Source organism: Stegodyphus dumicola, chromosome 4, assembly GCF_044657685.1.
Source record: "Stegodyphus dumicola isolate Sdum_Otavi_A_Nest chromosome 4, ASM4465768v1".
NCBI lineage: Eukaryota > Metazoa > Arthropoda > Arachnida > Araneae > Eresidae > Stegodyphus > Stegodyphus dumicola.
In genome coordinates, this window is record NC_140771.1 from 28,301,012 (window position 1) to 28,327,396 (window position 26,385).

Sequence of the window (26,385 nt, forward strand, 5' to 3'; positions counted from 1 at the left end):
AAATTAACAGAAGTATCCTGCATGTGATCATTCAACTTTTCCTCTTAAATAAAAAAGACTATTCATATTATAGTACAGATGGCTTATACTGACTGAAAACTGTATGAAATCTTTAGAACTTTTTTCTTTGCATTACGTGAATAGAAACTCTTCAAATCAAGATATATTATCAACAGACCAACAGTCAGGTGCAAAAATACTGACTGACAAGTAAATGAAATCTTAAAAATTTCCAATGATGGAAATCAATCTTGTGAAATGGATTCTTTTATACACACCTTGGAAACATAAAAAAATGTATCCTTTTGGTATCATTGAATCAGGCATTTCATATGCAGAAACATTATTAACATGCAGGAAATTCACAAAACCAGAAACCTTAACTAAAAAAAAAGGAAAATCTATACACTCAGGAAAAAAATCAGGCAAAAATCTATACACTCTTTTGTGTTTTATTTTTAATTCAAAAGAAATCAAACTTCTTAAAAGGGAAAAAAATGTACCCCCCAGGATATTTAGGATTTAACACCTGAATAAATTGAATTATACTCATATATGAGATTATAAAGTTTCAAATTAGAAAATCGAATATATTTATAAATACATAATTCCAATAAACCACAAATCATAAGCAGGTAGATATTACTCAGCCTTTAAAAAGAATCACGATTCAAAACAACATATACAGGTAGACTGATAACTACTCAAGCTAACGCCTGTTAAAAACGTCACAAATTTTGTAATTAAAAATATTATTCATTACAAAACTTACATCTAGAGCTTTCCTTAATGTTATCCAGCCAGATTCAGGATTAATTGAAAAATAGCCTTCATCTTCAATGGATCTTGCATGTAAGCTGTAAACAATTTCACCATTATTGTCCGCATCTTCATCTGAAGCAGCTACTCGTAAGACAATGCTTCCAACAGGAATATCTTGTTTAATGTTTTCATGGTATTCAGAACGGTGAAAAAGAGGTGTATTGTCATTCACATCAGTGATTTCTACTTTGAAGGAGCATACACCTTCTAAAGGAGGATTACCTCTGTCTGTTGCTTTGAGAGTAACACTCACAAAACGACCATCTTCACCTTCTCTATCAAAAACCTAATGAAAGGATTAAGCAACTTGATAAAAATGTAATAAATTAATGTAAGAAACAAAATTTTACTTTTCAGCAATTTCATGAGAAGATTTTTAAAAATTATAATACTGAATTATCATTTTAGAAATAGCATAGATAGCAGATGCATGTAGAAAATTGTTTCAAATGCATAATAGATGAATACAGATTAGAAGAATAAATTAATAATTTAAAAAATTAACAGGAGAGAATTTTGTCCAAAACATAAGCAAAATTAATTCGTTACCTTGTTTGTTAGGACTTCTCCTGTAATTTCGTCGACAGTGAATTTTGCTCCCCTTTGATTTGGCTGTTGAACGACAGAGTATCTCACTTGCCCATTGTATCCTTTATCTAAATCTATAGCATTAACCTAAAAAAGGAATATAAAATACTCTATGTTAGAACATAATAATTCCATGCTAACAGTTCACATAATAAACTATTAGATAATTTTTTCTTTAATTGCCAAATGATCATCACTCTAATTTAGAACTTGATGCAGGAAGTAAATGTACAGGAATCTAAATTCACACCAAGAAAGATGTAATCATTATAAATTAATACTAACTTTTGACCAAAACTAATACCAGCCCTCCCCCCTCTTTTGTTTTACAATTATAAGAAATATCGTAAAGTTGCGTGCATACGGGTTTGTTATGAATTGAATGCGCAAGTCCGATGAAAAATAAATAAAATTTATTATTATCACAACAAATAAATCAAAATGCTTAAATTTCCTCAACTATTCGTACAACATCCCAATATCTTACAGTAGTTATCTTTTAAACTACTAAAAACGTTCAACAGAACTAATTCAAAATAGAGAAAGCAAATCCAATTTCGCCGTGAATTCACAACAGTTTTCTAAACAAAAAAACAACTAACTAACTAATGCGTTGAGAGGTTTTCATGCTGCTTATATAAGCTTTTTAAATGCAAGAGAATGTTCTAGCAATTTCTAAAAATCAAAAAAGAGATATTTATTAAATTTTAAATGCACGTGCTCTTGTATTTTTAATTCTTCTGGCTTAGCTTTCTCCATCACGTGCTGCACTGCACGGGGAATAAAATAATTTAATTTATAATTCTACTAACATTAGCTATTTAAATACCAAATCCGTAACAGTAATTCTGCATAGGCGTCAATTCTAGTAAAATAATTCTCTTACAAAAGGAAAGTTATGAAGTAAATAACAGAAACCCGATTCAAAATGTAAGTGTGACTTTTAATAAGTACAATTCCTGATTACACCTGCTAACTAATGCATAGAAAACTCATATAATGAAAAAATATTTTCCTTTATATTTTAAGTAATATACAGATGTCAAAAAAGGAATTCTTCAGAGACTTTAAAAGATGGCTAATATAAAATTTAACTAAAACAGTAGAAAATTTTACTCGAATTTTTCTCTTCTAGGAAAAATATTATGCTAATTTTTCTTGACAACTACATAGATATTTTTAGGGAGGTGAAATATCATAATATTCTGTAAGGCCACAATATCATAAAATTAAGTTTATTTACCATATGATCTACAGCTTCTCTACCCATTCTAGGTACACGTATCTTTGCGATTTCACTCTTATTTATAAGCATTATCTCATTTCTGTATAGAAAATGTGCTGTCAAGAAGTTCCAGGTTTGTAAAGAGAAAAAGTAAATTATGTATTGATTTATTTAAATTCAGCTGCCATCTCCAAAATAGCCTGGTCATAAATGTATACAGCATTCCGATCAATTTTCTATGCCTCAAAAGTGCTTTCTCTTTTGCAACTGCAATGAGTACTGTGATAACAAATTAATAAATAACAATACTGAATATTGGACACAGTTTCAAAACACAATCATGGGCAGTTAGGTCCAGTGAGCAACAAAAACCATATTGTTAATTGCTTAAATAAACTATAATTTTTTTCAGTGAACAGAACATTATTATAATGACAGAGCCAGCTGGGATTATGCTAGAGTTCAGTCCTTTTTTCAGCCCACTTCTTTTAAACACTTCAGATATCACAATAAAAGTGAGAATAGATTATAACATAAGAAACAATACACTCATAATACAAAAATTTTAACGTGGGAAAACAAACTATAAGTATGTTCTTTAACCCAAAATGCTTTGCTTTTTGGACTTAAGGAATATCAGATCTGCCACAGGAGGATAATTGCTTTTGTTTCTGCATCATAACTAGGTTAGAAATTTTACTACATGGGGGGGAAGCTAAATTCACACTTCAGTTGCAGGATATGTTATGAAAATTTGCTAAAATTTCATGACATATAAATTACATTAAATGATTCCCAAAAACTTTCATGGGCTAAAATCTATTTCTAAAATTTGTATAAAAATTCTGCAGCCAAAGAATTACAGTAACAATTTAAAAAAAAAAGCATATCAAATTAATATAATAAACAAATTACTAGTAACAATTACACATTTCTTAAACTGAAACGTGAATGCCTTGGTTTTCAAATATAATTAATTCATGTCTATAAACATGTCCATAATCCAAAGCAAATTTAAATCTGCCCATAAAAATAATGGAAAATCAGATGACACATTCTGCAACTCAAAAATATTCAAAGAAAAATGATAAATAAATTGCTAAGCAAAAATACACAGAACAAATTAACCTTTCGAAAAAAAACTGGCTTAGTGAAGCAATTGCAGTTATCTATTTGCTCACCACAACACTTTTCTTTTTATAAGAACTAATTAGGAATATATTCAATTATAGTTGCTTTTCCCGCTTTCAGGATTATGTGGAAACATGACATTATTAACAATATTGTTAAACTGATACATTGCTTACAATGTACAATGAAGCAAGGAAAATACCTTTATAACAAAAGTACCACTTCGTGCACCTTCTTGGACTTTAGGCTGATAATTTTCACAATCTTGAAATACAGGTTTGTTGTCATTAACATCTGTTATGAAGACAACTACCAGAGCAGTACTGGTGTGCGTGATATGAGCACCATCTTTACAACATGCTCCATCGTCCTTTGCAGTAATATTCAGCTCATATTTATCTTTATCCAAAACTATTGGCCCATCAATCAAGCGTATAACACCTGAAAACAGAAACATACTCTAAAAAATAAATCCTACTTGTTTTAAATTTGTATTATTAAGAATAAATTTTAAGAGTATCTCTATGTACATGAAACAAACACTTAAAAAAGAAAATAAGCAAACTTTCACAAATGAAGGGACCAATAAAAATGAAAAATATCTCAGGACATTCTCACTAATTGCTATGAGCACATTTATAGAATTTATGAAAAATTGAAAAAAAATAAAAGTAAAAAAACAATCAGCAAACCAGAGCTACAATCACATCAGTAAAATTCTGCACAATTCTAACATTAAAAATTATAAAATTATTCCAAATTTTATGACCCGAAGCTAAAATATGAGTATTTTTCTAGAACAGCTACTTTCATTCATAAAAGCAGAACACATTAATACCAGTGAACTTAAGAGTAAATAATGGATATAAGTGCTAGAACTTGCTACAACAAAAACTGAAAGCATTCAAGTTAATTATATATTTATATGTAAACTGTAGGCAAAAAAAAAAAAAAAAAAATTTATTACTGAAATTTGTGAGTTGGGAAATGATTTTACAAATAATTTGATCACGAAAATAATATTACATGTTAAATAACTGAAAAAAATACTTTTTATTTGATTTGATCCTGAAATACATTAATGAGATTTCTTAATACTTATAGCCAATTTGGAAAATTCTGATAGTTCTCAGAAGTTTCACTGCTAAAGACAATTCTAAATGAACACCTTGTCTTCAAAATATCCACCTAACATAATTGTTACCTCCTCTGCAGAGTTCCCATTACAATACTGCTTGGCAAAAGTTATAATTTTTATTTTAAAAATTAGTAGAAAACCCAATTAGTTTTTGTGTGAACACCACTTCTGACTATACAGCAGAAATTGTATTTTATTATTAAAAGCAAAAGTGCAACTGAAGATGGAAAAAAAAATCTTGTGACTGCTTGAGAACATTACAGCAGCTGAAAATTCACCATGCTACTACGAAAGCCCAAAATCCAAAAGCTGGAAGAATTCAGAAAGAGAAACTATTGACACCAAAAATGCACTTTCATTCTGACCTTATTTTTCAAATGTAAACTGAAAGTGAATTGGAAATTACCAACAGCTCATCATCAGGTCTATGATCAATTAGTTGCATTTTTGATGGTATATACAACTAATGAAATTGGGCATACATGCAAGTTTTCAATTTTGACTGAACTAGTACCTAAATCTTCACTCTCAGCTTATATGCAGACATGTATAGTCAGTAATTATAGTAGATATGTATAATCAGTTTTAAAAATGTTAAAACCATTATATGTTTTATGTATAGATTCTGATTTCAAAGTTATTTCTAACTGTTGAGAATTACTTGGTAGGAAATGCTGATAAAACAGTGGTTGAGTGGAAGGTTCCAATAAATACTGAACAATTAAAATAAAGGATCCTTTTGATTCTGTCAAGCTGCAGAGACAAAGGTAGGTGTTTTCTCTTCCCTTATTGAGATACGAACCACGGGGGGGGGGGGGGGGGGACAAACATGTGCTTAAAAAAAAAAAGGCTTTTAGCATGGGAAATTGTCAGAAAGCCATTTCCTGTAGGAGGTAAGTGGACGAGGCAAAACCTTCACTTGGAGCACTAGTGTCCTTTATTTGTTCCTTGAACTATGATGCAAACAGAAAAGTCGACAAATGTATTATTTCCGTAACAGACATTCTGCCAGGGCATGATATTATCTCAGAGAACTGCACACTGTGAACAAGAGGGATATTTTTACTCATAAGTTTGGGATGCTGTATAAAATATATGTGGTGCTTAGTTTAAATTGCTGTGTGCTTATAAAGAAATGACTAAGTGATAAAGGTTCCTGACCTGCATGAAGGGCATGCTCCGGTTTTTGCAGACACTTCAAAAAAGGCCAAGAGATAAAGGTCCCTGATTGAATTTGGACACTTTCTGGGGGTTTACAAAGTATTATTAAAATCCGTTCCAGACTGACAATTAGTCACTGACTTAGGATGCCTTCCCACTGTTATGAAGAGCAAGGATCCACGTGAGGTTCCTGTTTACATAGTATAATAACAAGTTTCATCGGAGTTCAGGTTTTGTGACAAATTGTAAGATGGCATGTGGTATGTTCATGTCTATGGCATGAAATACAAAGACTGTTTACCTAGCACACTGGTGCAAATGATTCTGATTTTTGAAATATCAAAGTGTCCTCGTGTCATCATCTCCTTGCATGTACTGATGATTTTTAAATCTAAGTTATGATTATGTAATACTAAGTGATGCAATACTAAGTGATACAATTATGTGAACTAAATGTTAAATTGTGACTACTTATTCAGAACTTAGTTCTGAGATTAGGATAAAGTTTTTATTTGCATGTTTTTTGTGACTTTAATATGTTAATGTTGTACATGGGGGCTTCTATAAAAAAACCGAATAATTTTGCAGCTAGGATTATGTGTTGATTTAGGATTATATTTCTGACAGATACAGTTAAGGAATTGTAAGCTATACTATGTATATCGAACCTTGGGTTAATTATTTGCAGTTGTATTTGTATCTGATAGTATTAAAATGTGAATTAGGACTTAAGATTAAAATTTTGTATGTTTATCAATTTTCATAGGTGATTATTCTCCTTCAAAATCTAGTATACAACACGTGATATGAAAAATTTATGGCAGAGATGACTTCAACATTATTAATGTTTCCCATAATTAACACAAACACTGCAATTTCTATATGTAAGTAGCAATAATTTTAAATTGATGACTTGATCCTATTTTCTTAATGCATCCTCGTAAATTTAAATTACATAATCAATACTAAATCTACGAAATTATACAAGTTTTAAAAAATTTTACAACCTATAAAATCAAGCTTTTTTGACATGCTGTAAAACTAATCTGAAAATGCAGCACTATATAAATTTTGTTGTCTATTTCCTACTCATATCAACAATTTATAATATGTAACATGCTAATTAAAATATAATTTCCAGACAAGTCTTCAAAAATCAATTCACCAAATGCATGCATGAAATGCAGATTAATATACTTTTTGTAATTGCGTGCAATACCTGTGATCCTATGTTCCAAGTTCTGTGCAACAGCAGAAAAAGAAATATCCAGTATATTAAAAATAGGCAGTAATAAAAAATAAAGACATATGAAACAAGAATTTTATTTAAAGCATTAAAAATTACATTACAGAAAGCAGATATACAGTTAAAAGTCGTTAATCCGGACTCGTCGGGACTTCGGCGATTCCGGATTATAGATCATCAGTTTAAATCTGGTAAGATGGCATGCAGAAATTACAAAATTAAAAATATGAAACCGTAATTTATGAAATAAAGAACAATTATGATCTAAAGGGTATCAAAACTTACAAAAAGAAGAAGCTTAATATTTATTTGTTTACTTTATTAAACATTTCTTTCGATGTAAGTTGCTTCATTTCATGTAATAATACTTTCTCTTTAATTCTATTAAACAGACATAATTTCTTGTTTAGTTACAAAGTTCCACTGTTCAAGTCCTATAATTGCTGTGTTGAGAATACCGACTAATTTGTCAATCGAAATATTTTCGTTTTCAATAACCTCTGAGTCACTTTCTTCACTATCGGAAGCGAATTATAATGACAGGAACTTGATTTAAATCATATCAAAGACGGAGTACATCGAGATGAAATACTACACTTAGTAAGGAATTATAAGCCAAATAAAATAAAAACATCTGCCCTGAAGATAAGGATAGAGCTGACAGATCAACTTCCAATCCCCGGGGCGAAATTGATAAACAGATTTCGGATTTCAAAACATACTTTCGCTTTGTAGATACAAATTACATATTAGTAAATATATATCGGAAATTCTATTTGACATAATCGAAAGTTCAAGCTTACTTTTATGAAACTGCTCTAACAGTCTGCAAAAAATAATAAGCCGGATCCAATTCGTAGATTAAGGAACAACGCAATCTGCAACATTAACTGAATTAGATAATTTTAGCTTACCTCCGTTACACATTACACGCGCATGCGCACAAACATATTTGCAGCCGTAAAGGTCTTACGCGCACTCGTAAACGCCTGTGCGCATGCGTGAATGCAACGCATGCGTGAATGCAACGCATGCGCAGAAAGTTTGTAGCTTTGAGGTCCGGATTATAGATCATTCTGGATTATGGGTGTCCGAATTAACGACTTTTGACTGTATCTATAATTCAAGAAGTTTAGCAAATTACACTTAATAAGGCATAATAATACTGTATTATTTCAAATATAAAGCAATGTTTAAAATTAGACACTTCCAAAAAAAAAAAAAAAAAAAAAAGAATTTTGAACAGGATACTCGGTATTGGGGTTAATCAGATGAGTCCCTCTTCCTCAAGGAAAAATTATTTTTTCAAAAGTGAGAGAAGTGACAAAAACTTTACATGGAAATCAATTGGCAGAACAAAATGAAAAACTAGCATTATGTGTTGAGAAAAATAGTAACGAATTGTGAAAAGGCTGCACTGGGAAATATGGTACAGGAGTTAATGACATTAGCTCAGGACATTAGTTTTTTGTGAATGCTCAATTCTTTGGGATTATCTACTTCACCAACTGAAAATGATTTATGGATGACTTTCATAGAACCAAAGTTAAAGGTGTGGTAAGTGCTTAAATTAGCTATTAAAGATGTGTTTATATCTTTTCAAACATAGGAACTGGGATCCCTTAAGTAAAATTTTATCTTTCTTTAATTGGCCTGTATACGTTAAAGATGTAATTACTTCCACTTTGTTTTGGGAGGGGGCTGTAACTGAAGAAGAGGAACCTATGTTCGATTGCCCTTGAAATCATTAGTTTTATTCAAAATATACAACTTGAACATTTTGCTTAATTTAAAATTTTACATTTTTATATTTTCCTTTCCAGTTAGACAGGGTGTTTTTCTTTTTTAATATACCCTTCTGAAAATCATTAAGTCGATATTCTACGTGCAGTCATGCATTTAAAAAATAATTTAAAATAATTATCACATCTCTCTTTATTTTACACTTAATATAATGTAGATAATTAATTTTATACAACACACATAAAACATATAGAAATTAATTATTTTTCTTTATTCTTATTATCTATCTTTATAAGTCTTTTATTTTTACTTTTATTTTTACATACCTTTTTATAAAATTTAAAAAAAAAAAAAAAAAAAAAAAAAAAAAAAAAAAAACTTTTCACCAGTAGCAAGCTATTTCATAATATCTGTCTTCTTATATTCAAGCCCCCTTTCCTTTCTACCTTATGTCATTATCATAAATAATTGCCAGTTCTACACTCACATCTACATACTATTTTAGCGTGCCTTAAATAAGAAAAACTTCATTCAAATTACCTTAATCGATTAATTATTCAGATTTCTTTATCCCTATAAATCTATTTAAAAAAATTCCTAATATCTATAAAAATACACTTAAATAAAAACAAAAATCAGTACAATTTACCTGTTCGTTTTTCAATTTCAAACATGCCTGCAGTAGTTCCTCCACCCATGAAACCAAATATCACATTATCACCATCAATGTCACTAGCAACAACAGTTGTGACCAGAGTGTTAGGTCCAGCATTCTCATCTACACTAGGTGTATAAACATCCTGGCTGAACTTAGGAGCTTCATCATTTCTGTTCTCTGTATAAACACGAATAGTGGCAGTTCCAGTGAGGGGTGGTTCTCCTTTGTCTACTGCTCGTACAGTTAGTTCATAAGTGTTTATGATGTCTGCATCAAGTCTTTTATTAGAATAAACAATACCATATGAATCGATTGTGAAATCTTCTTTATCCAGAGAATATTTTATTTCTGCATTTTTTCCTGAGTCTGCATCTGTTGCTGACACTAAAATGAACAGATATTAAAATGAATTAAAAATGCATAAAAATCATAATTTTAAAATCTCCCTTTAAATATAATGTATACAAATATCCCATCCTAATTAATGTATATACATGAAAAAGCATTAATTTTTAATATACTTGACTGAGTTTTTAACCTCCTACTTGTAAAAAAAGGAGCACTCAAAAAAGAAAATAACAGAATTGCAAACGTGAAAATTTAATGAAAATAAGTTATTTTTAACAAACAAATCATACCATAATATTTATTAAATACTGTTTCTTAATTTAATACATTTTATTACATAAACTTTAAAAGATATATAAATGAAAATTTAGAAAGAAAATGCATCATAAAACTTGGGCCCAAAACAATATGACTCGTATGCATCTCATTGTTGCTAACCTACTCTTAATAAAGTAGATTTCATATAATTTTCATATTCTCATATAAAATAATATTCTTATATAAAAAAAAGTTTTCCGACTTTTTCTATTTACAGCTGATTTATTCTCTCTTACATAACATGTTTAAGGTAAAGCTCCGATATACAGAAAGAAATAATTTTTATAGCACAATATCTAGAAAATTAACACAGTTTTCTGGATTAATAATGCACACTTCCAAAGCCAAAACAAGTTTGAAAAATTAAATAAGTGGTATCCTACACTCCCTCAATTTAATTTCAATTTGAAGCGATGTCATTGTTTAAACATCTATTCTAATAACATATACGAATACTTTTTGGAATTAAATTTACGTGGACACTTAAAAAAAAAACTGCTAAGTTAGGATAACTCAAATTAAAAAAAGAAAAGGCAAATTAAAGTTCTGAAAAAAAATTTATTTAAAATAAATCTTTCATTCAATTAAGACACATAAATAACTTGGTCCCAAATAGATACAGACTGTGTAAAAATTTTGTATGTTTGTTAACATATACTTTATAAATATGAAATATCTGTAAACTTGAATGCAGAATTTATGAAACCTACCTCGTAAGATTGATGTTCCAATAGGAACATCTTCAGCAACGCCATGAGCCTGATAATCTGGAACTTCAAACCGTGGAGGGTTATCATTGACATCAGTGACATCAATGTTCAACTAAAAAGAGAAAACGTTTATTAATTTTGGAACTAGCTCACTTAGACGTTTTATATAACAAAAAATATTTTTCATTAAATGCTATATTAACATATCAAACAATATATCCCATTATATATGACTACAGTTCATTGACAATATTTGAACATGAATCAGAATGGTCATAAATTTATCTAAAATGAAGCTCCCATACTAATTATTTTGTCATTGTCACAAATTATACAGAATAAGCCAAAGAAATAGCAAGTCACTAAAAACACATTTGTGCTACATTATGTCAAACTAAAAAGCTACAGTGAAAGCCAGCTTAGCCCAAAAGACACAGTACAGTAGAGCTGAATTACAAAGTTTTCATTCTTTTTTAACTCTCAAGTTGCTAAATTCAGACAACTCCAACCTGCTAAAATCAAATTTATATAACTTCAGTTGGCTCACAGTTTTACTTTTTTACAATTCAACTTCAAGACCTTAAAGAGTAGTCTGATATTTCTCACGTTTAATGGTCTTATTATACTAAGCTGATATGAATTTTCATTTCATTTCTTTAACATTTCACCACTAATAAAAATGCAAAAGTAAGGTAATTTAAAGAAAATTGTTAATTTAATTTTAGTTAAATGTACTATAACACGAAACAGATTATAAACAAATGCTTCGACACAATGGTTTATGAACAGTCCAAAAGCTAAACTTTCTCCCTTACAAAAAAAACGTGAGCTAAGTATCAATCCAAAAGCTAAACTTTCTCCCTTACTAAAAAAAAAGGTGAGCTGAGTATCAATCATTATAAAAAATAAATAAATAAATAAATAAGAAAGAAATAAAGTTTCCTTAGCTCTCTCGGCTAAAGCATCTCAATTTCAAAATAATTTCACATACTCTCATGTAATTACTCTTAAAGTGAATTTGACATAAAGTTTATCACAGCATACACAACAATACATACAAAATAAAAGATAAAAGATAAAAAGAAAAAACTAAAAATAAATTTTTTAAAAATCTGAATGTTTTCAGATTTTACATTACGCCCAAAAGAGCAATTTTTAACGTTTTGTGTGTTACTTTTATTTATTAACCGTTTCACTGCTACGTGGCGCAAAAGCTCTACGTTCATTTGTCTCAAAAACCACGATGCAGCCCAAAAGCACTGCGAGTTTCAGTGTGTCTTTGTTGCTGCATGGGTGTGAACGTAGTCTGACCTCACGTGTACTTTGTAACATGAGTGCATTTTAAAATAACTTTTCGCCGTTTTTATATATTATTTTTAAAAAATAACCATGTCACGGGCTATTATTTTGGAAGTTGATTCGATTGCCAGTGATTCTGAGGATGGTGAAAGAACAAACACAAGTAGTGATGATAGCATTATATCATAACTCATCAAAGAAAAAGACTGAGGATTGAAAGTGAGTCTTCTATCTTATCTTCAGAAACAGAAGACAACCAACTTTTACGAATATTTCTCTGACAAATGTGTTTTCCAAAGCAACAAATAATTTTTTCGAGACTCCTGGACCTAGATGTGCGCCTCCCCCCGATGCTACACCCATAACATATTTCAATTTATTTTTACCACATCACTGCTTGAAACCATCGTAAGGGAAATAAATCGATATGCTACCCAGTTTTTTGCCTCGCACACTGTTTCGAATAATTCTCGAGCAAAAAAGTGGATGCCAACAACAATATACGAAATAAAAGCCTTTACTCGAAATGGGGATTACGAGAAGGCCAACAATTGAAAGTTATTAGATAAAAGGTTCCGATATATACCATGGTTTAGGACAATGTTTTCAAGGGATAGGTTTCAACTGATTTTGAAGTTTTTTCACTTGATTGACAATACGTTATTATTTGAACCAGGACATCCAAATTATGACCCATGTGGCAGGTTTGATATGCTTGTCAAAAATGCAAATACTGTATTTCAGCAGCATTATTTGACAACATGAAGTCAAAATATGTCCCGCAGTTTTCGTGCGTTCTTGCAAGAATTGCTTAGCAGTCAAACGGTTAAATATCATGCTCTTCACACTAAAACCATAAAATTCAATTCAACAGCAATATCGCAAAATAATTTAAAATGAGCATATCTTTAGAATTTCCGATACACAGCCTTCGCGCTGGAAATAAAACTGTGTCCCCCCTCCCGCACAGTGTTGCCATTGCTCGCTCAGAAATCATTGATTTTATTTATCAGAAATTCATTAAAGTGTTACAAAATATGAAATCGATAATAAAACAATTTCAAATTAGGGCTCCCATATGCCCATATTTGGTGGAAGATTACGTTATTGAAAATTTGATGGCTCTAGGTACCGTTGTTTCATCACCCCACTGTGACAAACATACATTTATGTAGATTCTTCATTACTTAATTTCTTTAAATATAATACATGGTGATAATATTTGGTGGAAACAGTCAGAAAAGTGAATCAACACAGAAAGTGAATCAACGCAAAATGCCAAAACGAAATTAATAGCCCTTCTAGGCTAATTACTTTTTTAAAAACAATTTAGAACTATTTTCAAGGAAAACATCATTTTTCCAAATGTTTAATCCAAAAGTTTTGTGGGGACTTTTCATTACTGACATCATTACATTTTTGAATTAAATAGGAACTATTGTCTTTTTTAACATTCTTCATTTATTCTATTAGTTAAATAATTTCATTAATCAGCTGCTGTACATATACTACAGGAAATGTATATATACTATATATGCATTATATGAAAATTCGTGAATGTTAAATGAAAATAAACTCTTCAGAAATGCTTAGAAATTGCCCCAAAATCTCTAGATGTAAAACATAAAATAATATATTTCAACAACAATAAAAATAGCAGCACAAATATGCCAAGGTTTAATTTTAAATGCAGGCAATATCACAGTTACATATTCACATATATTTTAAATCAAATTCATCTGACATTAATTCCAATTAAATCATACATACTTCAACTGAAGTTGAAAGTCCTCCAGAATCTTCAGTAGCTGTAATTTGAAGAGAGTACTTTTTTGGTTGACGCAAATCTTCATAATCTAAATCTTTAGCTAATTTTACAATCCCGTCAGTTGAACCAATTGTAAAAGTACCTGCGCCTTGCCCTTTAATACCCAAAATGTATCGTATATGACGATTTGAGAAGGACATTGCTTTTACTTGAATTATTCTGGCAAGAAAAAAAAAAGTACTTATTAGAAAACAGATGATATTATTCTTTCTACAACATGTATGTAAACTTCTCAAAAATAAAACATATTGTTAAATACCTATTAAAAAAAATATTTTTTAGAGAAAAAATATTAACATACTTTCCTATTCCATTTTAGATCATCATTCTTATACTGTTTATAAATATTACTATTAACTAGAATTAACAACAATTATACGGAAACTATTCAAATCATAAAACCAAATGGCCAATTCCAATTCCTTTTATCATGTGGCTAGTTATTTGTATATAACATTCTAGATGGTTTTAACATATTTAGGTATACACCTATAATATTTTGATTCTCAGATAGGAATGTATCATTTACTTCAATGTGAAAGGTAAAATAACTGCTATAATATATATATTGAACTCCAATATACAGATTATATTTGCAACATCCAAAAAAAGCTTACAGTTTAATCTTTGACACTGAAACTCAAAACGATTAAAAAATGGGTTATTTTTCTGGGGGGGCCTGTAATTTTGGCCTATTGAATCTCAATGCTAAGATACAAATAGAGCAAAAAGCTTATTTTTAATTCACGTTAGGGAAGGAGGTCATTGACATTGTAAAAATGATGCTTCTTCCAGTGAAAATGCAACAGAAATGGGGAACTAGAAATGGTTTTTTTTTTTTTTTTTTTTTTTTTTTTTTTTTTTTTTTTTTTGAGGGGGGGGGGGTACTGTGGATTTTCAAAATATGAGGAAACATGAATGAATATTTTATGAAAGAAAGGCTGAATAAAGGTTTTTGCGAAACATCCCTGATACAGTAATCTACCAGAACAGCAGGAAGATGAATATAAAAATGGAAATAAAACATTATACGAATTCACAATTAAGAAACTAGAATGTATAAAAAGAAGCTGCTGAACTTTTCTACCCATTCATTTTGAGTCAAAACTGAATTCAAATTTAATAATCCTCTACAGCTTTCGGCAGTTTTTGCCATATTATTTGAAAAATATCATAACAGCCCACAATGTAATGCAACAACCTCTTTGACAACCAAAGAACTTCTGCATAAAGAAGCAGACAACTGAAATTTTATCATTTTCAGTACAAAGTTGTTTGAACAACCCTCCATTCAAAATAATCTTCTTGATTTTATTCACAGATTTGATGACAAGATTGAGTTATGTAAGTGTTCACTCAGATGTTTCATTACCAGATGTTACCAGTGAATAATGTTGCATATGGTCAATATACATGATACTTCTGCTTCCAACTGTGCCATAAAAATATTGGAGCATTTAAGTATTGCTAGAACACCATTAGCAACAACTGAATATATTTTATTTAGAGCAGTTTCTATCTACTCAAGGAAATCTTTTGCGGTATGAAATAATAATTCATCTTCAATATTAGTTTGTAAAGTTTGGACAAATAATAACTTTTGACAGATCTATTCATCTCTGATGAAACACACAGAAAGAAGTAAGATTTTATTCTCTGACAAAGTTCATTTATTAAGCTATTTCTTAGATGTTTTCAAAAAGTTACATAAAGGTTTTTTAATGTTTCCAGCAATCTCATCAAATCTTCTTTGACCTTAATTACGCAAAGAAGTTTTTTGAAGCGATGACTCAAAATTTCAAGGATATGCTTATCTTACAACAATACTATATGATAATGAAGAGGAATAAAGCAATTATCCCTGTTCAGTAATTCAAAAAAAAGTTTAAGTAAAAAATTGTTGATGCAAATTCTTGTACAAAGGAAGTTTATTAAAGACAGTTAAAAAAATGCATGAACTACCAGAATATTTTAACTCATTATTTAAAGCAGATATCTCTTATCCATAAAGAAATCAAAGAGTACACCTCCATCAGAAAAAAGCAACCATAACAGATCTGAACCCACTGCAAAATTTCTTAGAGGGGAAAAAAAAAAATGACAGAAATATTTCTTCAAAAGTTCTCTAATATTTTACCAATATATTATTATACTCCTGATGTGATAAAATGAATGCCTTATAAATGCAAATCCAAAACGCTAGGTTATGAAAAAAAGAGGAAGAGATATAACAGGAATACTGCTACCTGTTAAGAAACAATATCTTTTTATCTTGGCCATCAGGTTGTAATTTGAGATGAAATGCATTTACAACAGAGACCAGTCATAAAGGTGTCTTTATAAAGATGAAATGGCACTTTTATACTAGGACACCAGTATGCAAGTATAATTTCCATTTGCTCTGCTGATCACAATAATAAATTAAACTTCACTTACACAACAGCAAAATTCTTTTCTATAGCTTAGAATCTCCACAGAATGTCGCTAGATTTATACTGAGGCATTCCCATGAAGATTCTTATATTTTCAAACAGAGATAAAGGTGTTAAAACTTGCATAAAGGTGTCAACACCTTTATTACAGAGAAATATCCTGATGCAGTCCTGCCTGACAGTCCGAGAAAATTTGAGAAATCAGTACTTTTAACACATCAATTAGTACTTTGTCATGCAACAAAATCTTTCTCAAAATGCTTACATACACTCTAACACACACAGCATAATACTCTAATATATGCATTATTAATAGTAGTAGTACATGCAACACATGATATGAAATTTAAAGAACTGTTGAGAAGCAAATATTTCACATTATAAATAGGATAATTTTGAGGCATCTTAACAAAAAAAAAAAAAAAAGTACTTATTTAAAAATTGCTGATTTAATACACGGTTAAATAAATATTATTTATTTTGAAGAGTACACAGCACAAAGTTAGAGTTCCGCATATTCAATATCCAGAATGATCTAAAATCCGGAACTTATAGCACCCCCCCAAAAAAATTAGGAACTTTTTATATACTTCATGCATGTGCATTTGATTCCTACCCACCCCCAATAAAACATGTGGAGAAGTCCGATTCTTAATTTCACTCCAGCACTGAATAAAATCCCTTGTTATTAAAGAAACAATTATTTTAGCATAAATTTGTGTTTTGTGTGATCAATAATTTGGCTCCGTAGCTGCATAGCTGCTTGGCATACATCTCAAACCAAAACATTCTACACAGAAATATGGATGATTTTATAACTATTAATATTTTATATCCCTGACGACAAACTGGCGAATCATTATTTTTATATTTTAGTTTCATCATCACATGTTTATCAACACATGATAACTTGAGTAAAGGCTCATGCCAGTGATGCCTAAACACTTTTTTATATTAGTAATTCAATAACTAAGGGTATACCCTTGGCGATGATAATAGATTTAAATTAAATGAGCTAAATGTTGACGAAAAAAAATTTAACAAAAATTTCTTTCCATATGCTAAAAATAGATTTTGTTAATGATACTCATAGACAAAAAGATTATATTTAGTGCTATCACTGAATTATTATTCACATAAACCCAGAACAGGCATCAGAGCTCTTATGGCTGCACGGGCAGGAGAATTCAGGGAAGACAAAATTTTTGGAATTAGAAAAACACCGAGTAACAGAATTAATATAGACAAAATTTTAAGAATTCAGGGAAAGCAATGAGACCCAAAATTTGGGGCAGCAAAAATTTAGAACTTGGGAAGGTGCTTGGTAGCAGAATTTACGACCCCCAGAGAATGCATCAGGTGAAAAAATATGTAGTGCCAGCTCTCAGTATGCTAAACTATATGTACGAATTTATTTATTAAGGACGCAGATAAACATTAAACATGTGCAAGAAACAGACGTAAGTATAACAAATAACTAAATTAATGCAATTCAAGCTTAATTGTCTCAGTGCGCAATAGAAGCAAAACAAAATTTAACAGAACAACTTGTCTTTTATCAACAAACTCATGCTCATAGCCAATAATGTATATAGCAGATGCTGTTAAGCAAGGCTAATCTATACTTACTGATTCCAAGGAATTTCTGTTAATATAGAAGATTACGATATTCCTCAACTTTCTGATTTGATCCAGCTTATTATTTTTTGCAAGCTGTTATTATTACAGAAGTTTTATGAAAATTAAAGTCTGAACTTTCGATTATGTCGAAAAGAGTTCATATTCTAGAGCTGCAACAGGACCTGCAAAGCAAAAGAATGTTCCGATGTCCAATTAATAAAAAATGGAGTTGCTGCAAAAAATAAATATATGTATATCTGTCCCAAACTTATGCGAGGAGTATGCACTGGAAAGTCAAACTGCATATGACATAACAAGAAAAGGAACTTTATAATTTTTTTGTGGATTCCAACACTCCACTCACAATGAATAACAGAAAAATTATTTGCTGTGCTAAAAGTGATGATCATGACAAAGTGACGATTTAATGACTCAGACAGTGTCACAGCAAGGGTATGCCAATAACAGGCCCAATGCAAATGGCTCAAGCCAAAATATTTCATGAAGAAATGGACTTAAAATACTGAAGCTGCTGAATTATTTGCAGATGAATTCATTAATAGTGAAATGTTATCCCAGGACAAATTTACAATGCTGATGAAACTGGTCTTTCCTGGCAATATGTACCACAAAATAAAAAGGCTCCAACCGGTGTCAAAGCAAGACTAACAATTTTAGTATGCGCAAATGGCTGCAGGAACACACAAGTATAAACTCTTCGTAATCTGAAAAAATATATGACCTCAAACATTAAAAGCAGTAAAGATTTTCCCCGTTATATATTGTGCAAATGAAAGAGCATGGTTGACACAAGCGTTAATGAACGATTGTTTGAAAATCATTCCATACTTGAGACTCGGCAAAATTTCAATTTGGTTTACCTGCTGAAGCAAAAATTGTCTTAATTGTATCGCTGTGAGCGTAAAAGTTCTACCCGTTTTTGGATATGCAAATTTGCAATGGAATTGATGTTACGCATAACATTGTAATGACAAAATTTGTCGGCCAATCAAACATGTGGATGCCTCACATATAAATGCATTGTGTCTCGCATAGTTAATAATCTCAAAAATTTCAGAAGGTGTAACATGGAAAGTGAGAAGTATATAAGACACTGTTTGTTATACAAGTTCAATAAAAAGACTACGGCAGCCACAGCATGTCACAATGTTTGTCAAGTTTATGGGGAGGATGCAGTAGATGAAAGCACATTTCATTGATGGTTTTGTAAATTTAGGAAAGGAGACATAAGCAGCTAAGATCAGGCTAGGAGTGGATGGCCATCACATGTTGGAGAAGACGATATTGACCAAGCCATAAGGAACAACCCGAATCCAACCATGCAAGAATTAGCGGAGACCTTCAACGTACACCGGACAATGGTCAACACATGGCTGGTTAAGTTGGGTTTCATGAGAAAGTTGGATCATTGGGTTACACATAACCTGAGACCTAATCAATGGAATGACCAAATTGCCACTTGTGTTTCCTTGCCTTCCCGGTACAAAAACGACCCATTCTTGACACAAATTGTGACAGGAGATGCAAAGTGGATTATGTATCGTAACATAAAGCATCGTAGGAGTGTGTCACCCTTCTAATCCAACAGCATCAACTTCGAAAGCCAAACTTCATCCCAAGAAGGTATGTGAGTGTGTGGTGGGATGTCCAGAGAATAATTCATTGGGTGGTCCAGCCACTCAAAAAAACCGTCACTGCTGCCTTCTACTGTCTATAGTTAGATAGGCTGCATTCAAATTTGGTAGCAAAGCGGCCAGGTCTCATCAATCATCGCAGTGTTATCCTTCAACATGATAACGCCAGATCACATGCTGCTATCATCACTCGTCAAAAGTTACTCGGCTTTGGTTGGAAGGATTTATCCCATCCCCCTATTCTCCTGATTTGGCACCAACTGACTATCACCTATTCCGTGTGTTGAACAATTCCTTTAGTCAGAAAATCTTTGATGATCTTGATGCTGTGAAAACTGCCATCTAAGACTTTTTTGACTCAAAACCTCCAGAATTTTACCACCGTGGGATTCATCTCCTACTAGAAAGATGGCAAGATATCATACATAACAATGGAGATTATGTACAATAGGTATTGTTCATTTTGCATTTATTTGCTCTTCTTTATGGGTAATGAAAGTGGGTAGAACTTTTGCACTTACCCAATAGATAACTGTTCGGCTCATATTTTACTTAAAGTTCGGAAGATAATGCATCAGTATTATTCTTTCCTCCAAACTCTACATCTATCATTCAGCCTATGGATATCGGTACACAGTGTTCACTGAAATGCAAATATCAACTAGCATTTTTAAAATCCATGTTAAAGTTCTTGAATAGTGGCAAGACTATTCAAAACATTTGTTTAATATTTTAGCATAAAATCTGCTTTGTGGAGCATTGCAAGATCATGAGAAGATGTATCTCCAGATACTTTTAAAAGTACTTGGCATAATTTATGGCCAGCTACCATATTCATGGTGAGGATGGTGCAGATGATAGTGTGAATTCGAAGTTTTTCGAAAATCACACAACCAAATTTGAAATTTTCCAATTAATGGACTTTGTAGAGAAATGTGGATTAATTAATGGACTTTGTAGGGAAACCCAGAATAAATGAAGATGAAATACCTGAAGTTTTTCATTGCAATGACAATGTTCCAATCATTAATCAATTAACGGATGGCAAAATCTGTAGTATGGTTCAAAATTCAGAAAATACTGCTACGAAGAAAGTGACAGACATGTCACTGAAAACGAAAAAATTTCGATTGACTATTTAGAGAGAATTCTGGATTCAGCAAATTACAGGACTTGAACAGTGGAACTTTGTAACTGAATAACAAATTATGTCGATCTATAGAATTAAAGAGAAAGTATTAGCACAAAAAACGAAGCAACTTAAACAATTTACACTGAAAGAAATGTTTAATAAAGTAAACAAATAAATATTAAGCTTTTGGAAGGGACGGCAAATTTTGATACTCTTTGGATCATATATGCCTTAATATTTCATAAATCATGATTTCGTATATTTAATTTTATAATTTCTACTGGATTTAAAATGATGATATAACATCCAGAAATATCCCTAATCAAGAATCGCTGAAGTATCAACGAGTCCGGATCTTGGACTTTGTACTGTATTATTAGAAATATGGACATACTCTGAATCCTTTTTCTTATTCTCAGGGATAACAGCCGAGAAAGACTGCTGATAAAACTGAGGTGGCCGCTTGCCGCCTATAATTGATAACCTCTCCTCTCCAGTGGATTGTTCTTTTAAGCCATTCAAATCTTCAGCCTTCACATATAAAACATATTCTTGGTCTAGATTGAATGCATCACTTCCAACAGTTCTAACTTCACCAGATATTTCATCCACTTCAAAACGGCCGCCAGCTGAAAGCAAAGAAAACAAATTCATATATGTAATAAAGAGTGAAAGTATGTATAATTCTTTTTGTACAAGCAAAATTTATGAAAACAAAAAATTGTGCATAATTACAAAGATTGATACATGTATATATTACAAAGAAAAATCACAAAGTAAAGATTACAAAGATGACTTTTATTATATTACCATAATTTAACAAGTAAGCTAAGATGATTTGTTTATATGCCATGCCACAAGCAAACATGTTACAAACAGTTGCGAATAAGGGTGAAATCTTGAAAATAGTACTTGTAACATTTTCTGGCTTTAAAAAACATAATAAAATGTGAAAAATATAGTGCTGGATAAAGAACAGAGAATTTAATAACTAATTATTTAATTAATAATTAGTTAATAATAAGGTAACACACAAACGGTAAAAAAATGCCCCTTTGGGCGTAATATAAAATCAGAAAGCTTTCAGGTTTTTTGGTCCAAAGGGGCTTTGTCCCTAAAGGATTTTTGTTTTTGTTTTGTGATTTTGCGTTGGAACCCTATAAACAGTGTATCACTTTTCAAATCATTGCCACCAAACGCTATTGCCCTGTATTATATTTGAAGAAATTAAATAACAAAGAATTTGCATAAATGTATGCAGTGGCGTAGCTAGAGTTTCCAGCGCCCGGGGACAACTGAAAAATTTGCACCCCTTTCTGTGTGCCAAGAATGGAAAACATTTCATTAAAAATTTTGTAGCATCAATTTGTCGCCCCTTGGATGCTGCGCCCGGGGACAGATGTCCCCTCTTGCCCCACCCTAGCTACGCCACTGAATGTATGTATGTTTCTCGCATTGTAATAAAGCAACACTACATAGAGCCATCCAATTTTAAATGGCGTAATCCTACTGCGACTATAGGCATATGGAAGCCCAAATTTGAAATTTGTTTTATTATCGATTTCATATTTTGTAAAATTTTAACGAATTTTTGATTAACAAACTCAACGATTTAAAAGCGAGCAATGGCAACACTGGGGGGAGGCGCCTTTTTATCTCCAGTGAGTGGAACTGTGTATCAGAAATTCTAAAGATGTGCTGATTTTAAAATTATTTTGCGACATTGCTGTTGAATTGAATTTTATGGTTTCAGTACAAAGAACATGATATTTAATAAATCACACACAAAAGGTAACACACAAAAAGTAAGGGGGGGGAAACCTTTGGACGTAATTTAAAATCTGAAACATTTCAAAATTTTTTTATATATATATTTCTTCTTTCATCATGTACTTGCTCAGTCCAGAGGTTTATAACAGATTTTATGGCCAGCAGCTTAGGTTAAAATGAAGTAAAATAATCAGCATTTGTAACAGAAGCTGTTACCACTGTTTTTGCTTATCTAGAGAAAGCCACTGATCAAAACAGGCATGAATGGCAGAGTTTGGCACAGTTGGTAAGTGTTGAAATTTGGTAGTGTTTTGCTATCAGACCTAATTAATGATGTAGTGTTGCATGGAGTCGGAATTACAACCCATAATATACTGTAAAGTTTCAATAAACCCCTGAAGCCCCAGAGGTGGTAAATTGTTTTGAATTACTTTAAATCGCACTAGCTGTAAATAATAAAAAGTTTTATGTTGATTTTTACATTTTTGTGCTGTATCTTGCATCACAATAAGGATTAAAGAAAGGCAATAACTTGCCTTAACACATATTGTAAACTTCTAAGTGAGCAGTTAGTTGCAAATAATTAACTTAGGTCGTTACGTGTTACAGATTTACATGGTAACTGTTAAAAAATATTCACTAAAACAGCCAACATTCATTAAGCCATACTTAATCGGAGTGTGCAAAGTTGTGAATGCATAAATGTGCAGGCGACTCGGAGAAACTGTCGCCCAATATTTCCTTTGCTGTGATAGATGGTTCTTATACCAAGCTGATGAAAAGTTAGGAAATCCTTAAACCAATTTGACAATCCAAGGTCTGGTTGCTTGGCAACAAAGCTCAGCTTAAACCTCTTATGATTTTAAAGCCACCATGTGAAGGAAGCTTTAAGGATCACAAATTGTTTCCAAAAAAACGAAGGTACTTTTAACGCATTTTAGCTGGTTATTTATGTACAACCAATCCATATTTACGATAGAAATTACCAAATGAAAATTTTGGCCAAACTCAAAAATGAATTACCTATAATGCACAAAATTCTCCAATCTGCAAAAACTTTCAACCCTGTTGTGCACAGATTTTTAGAATTCTAGTATACATACATTTCAGGACCGAGAGTTTTTGCTGAATAGAGAATTCAAGAATCTGCAGTGAAAGTAACAAAAAAAAAAAAAAAAAAAGTTATGATAAGTCACTTTGATTCTTTGAAGAGAGTGCTTTAAAATAATTGAAAATCAATTTTATGAAATTTTATAAATTCAATTTTTTAATCCATTAGAACACTGTTATTATTCTCACTTAGTATTTCCATCTGCTACTTATGAAGTTTATGCTTAAGATCATTCATTTGAATTCGTTATTATAAAAAAAAAAGTATTGCAAGTCAGCGAAATGAAATTAATCACTTGAAAAGCAATTTTATCTACTCTTCTTAATAATATACTGCAGTAAGGGTTATTTTACATTACTAGTATAAAGGGTAAAGTATATTTCTGACATTCTACAAAACACTGTATAATGTTTTACTATTCTTTGCTACTGTATACTATCACCTGCTTCCAAAATGCAAGTAATGGTAAAATTCTGGAGTTACACATAGAAGTCAATCATCTACATACCTTTCTTTCCTAAATTTTATTTAAATAATAATCTCCTCTTTCAAAATCCAATGTAAGTCTTTTAAATTTCAATGCTTTCTTAATTTTTACATTTCACACTTAAATCGAATTGCAAACACAAACACAAGAGTTCATAAAAATGAAATACTTTAATTATTTTAAACAACAGAGATATAAGTACTGACAAAAGTACTAATATTTTTGTTTAATTACTGGTTTACCACCTCCCAAGGCATTAAATTATAATCCGAAATTTTAAAATGTGATTTAAATTTTATTATCATTAGCAGCAGTATCTGCATAAGTATTAACCGTTTGATTTTACTAAGATGGAAGGGGAAGAGAAAAATTGCAAAAAGAAACTAAAATCAATATTTGAAAAGAAAAGGAATGTGACTGAGATTCCTTCGATGACCAAACAAACTGGTTTCTACAGTGATATGTGGATGAAGTTCTACCAGAATACTTACAGCCGTACAGAATACAAGCAGCGCTAGAATACTAACAACAGTATGACTAATATTCACCATTAAATAAGGCACTTATAATGAAAATGAAATTTTTACACATGTACTCTCATTCTGAGAAACAAATTTCAAGAAAACTCACTTCGATCTCGGACAAGGTAGTAGTGAATTTTGCTATCAGAGTCAGGGTCACGGGCTTGTAATTTGAATACAGACGTACCAGGAGAGGCATTAAGCTCAACAACTGCTTGCATTGGCATTGGACTGTTGATGAAATAAGGATTTTCATCATTTGCATCTTGAACTTGTATGATAATTCGTTGCCTATCAGGCTCTGTTGAGAGAAAACATTATTAATATACAAATAATAAAAATTCTCAGCTGAACTAATTAAAAATAAAATTTTTAATATATTTTTTAAATGTTTTTTTTACAAAAGGAAAATTACTTCATGTACAGTAAAATTTCATTTAATAATATTCCAACAAATATTCATTTCACATCTTAATACAGATCTAAGTTAACATGATAAAAATAAGTTCCATACATAAAAAATGCAAACCGATTTAAAACACATAATTCAATAGACATGTAACATATAAACATATATTTTCAAATTTTTTTAATCAATTTGTCTCAAAATTATTTAATTTTTATCTAAAGTACATTTATTCTTTGGCATACTAATTATTGTGATTTTATTTTTCTTCACCTCAAATATGGAGCTTTCACAAACACTGCAACGTGATTTCCTTACTGCAGCCCTATTTCCACTTTCTGTAGCAAATTGAATGACCTTTGCTTTTGAAAACAGCACTGTGTTTATTTCATTTGGCAGAAGCTATATTTATTACTAAAAGGAACGCTAGATCTACTGTATTTCAACTAAAGTAAATGCAATTTACTGAAGCCTTCAATGTTCACTTCAAAATCACGACTTCAAATGACTACAAGGTCAGAAAACATATCACTCCTAATTCCACAAATTCATTCAGGTCAGAAGAGCATTCTTACCCCAAATTACAACCCCCTTTTCTTGAAACCCTAGAATAACATTATTGTACTCACCTGCACTGAATACAATTTACCCTCTTTGCAAAATTATTTCTCCCTCAAGGATCTCCCTCACACACATATTGTTCCCCTTATCACTTAACAATTCAGTATATCATTGTTCAAAAGCCTCATAAAAATCTTCAAATGAATGACTTCAAAAAATAAGAGCAAAATTCCAAAATATAATCTGAATTTACAGATACACATTACATACTGGTGTGTGATATATGCGGTAATATACAATACTTCCATTTCCAGAAGTATAATTTGATTATTATAAGTTAGAAGATTTCCAATTCTGCCGCTATAGTTTATGGTGTTGCATGAGCACATATATCACCCTTGTTCTACAAGAATCACATGGCAAAGATTAATTTTAGAAGGCCACAGTTCAGAAAATTTATTAAAAGCAGTTTACT

At 31.0% G+C, this 26,385-nt stretch overlaps 1 protein-coding gene across 1 annotated transcript in view; it reads right to left on the reverse strand.

The window, feature by feature from the left end:
• The window catches only part of LOC118183739 (neural-cadherin-like), a 544,211-nt gene that overhangs the window by 427,129 nt on the left and 90,697 nt on the right, over window positions 1-26,385 (reverse strand). Inside the window, exons 3-10 of the mRNA XM_035353337.2 lie at window positions 25,053-25,244; window positions 21,449-21,683; window positions 14,158-14,374; window positions 11,089-11,200; window positions 9,704-10,096; window positions 3,969-4,207; window positions 1,372-1,497; window positions 773-1,108 (exon numbers count right to left, since the gene is read on the reverse strand). Coding sequence (XP_035209228.1) covers window positions 773-1,108; window positions 1,372-1,497; window positions 3,969-4,207; window positions 9,704-10,096; window positions 11,089-11,200; window positions 14,158-14,374; window positions 21,449-21,683; window positions 25,053-25,244 — 1,850 coding nt within the window. The remainder of the gene's footprint in view (window positions 1-772; window positions 1,109-1,371; window positions 1,498-3,968; window positions 4,208-9,703; window positions 10,097-11,088; window positions 11,201-14,157; window positions 14,375-21,448; window positions 21,684-25,052; window positions 25,245-26,385) is intronic.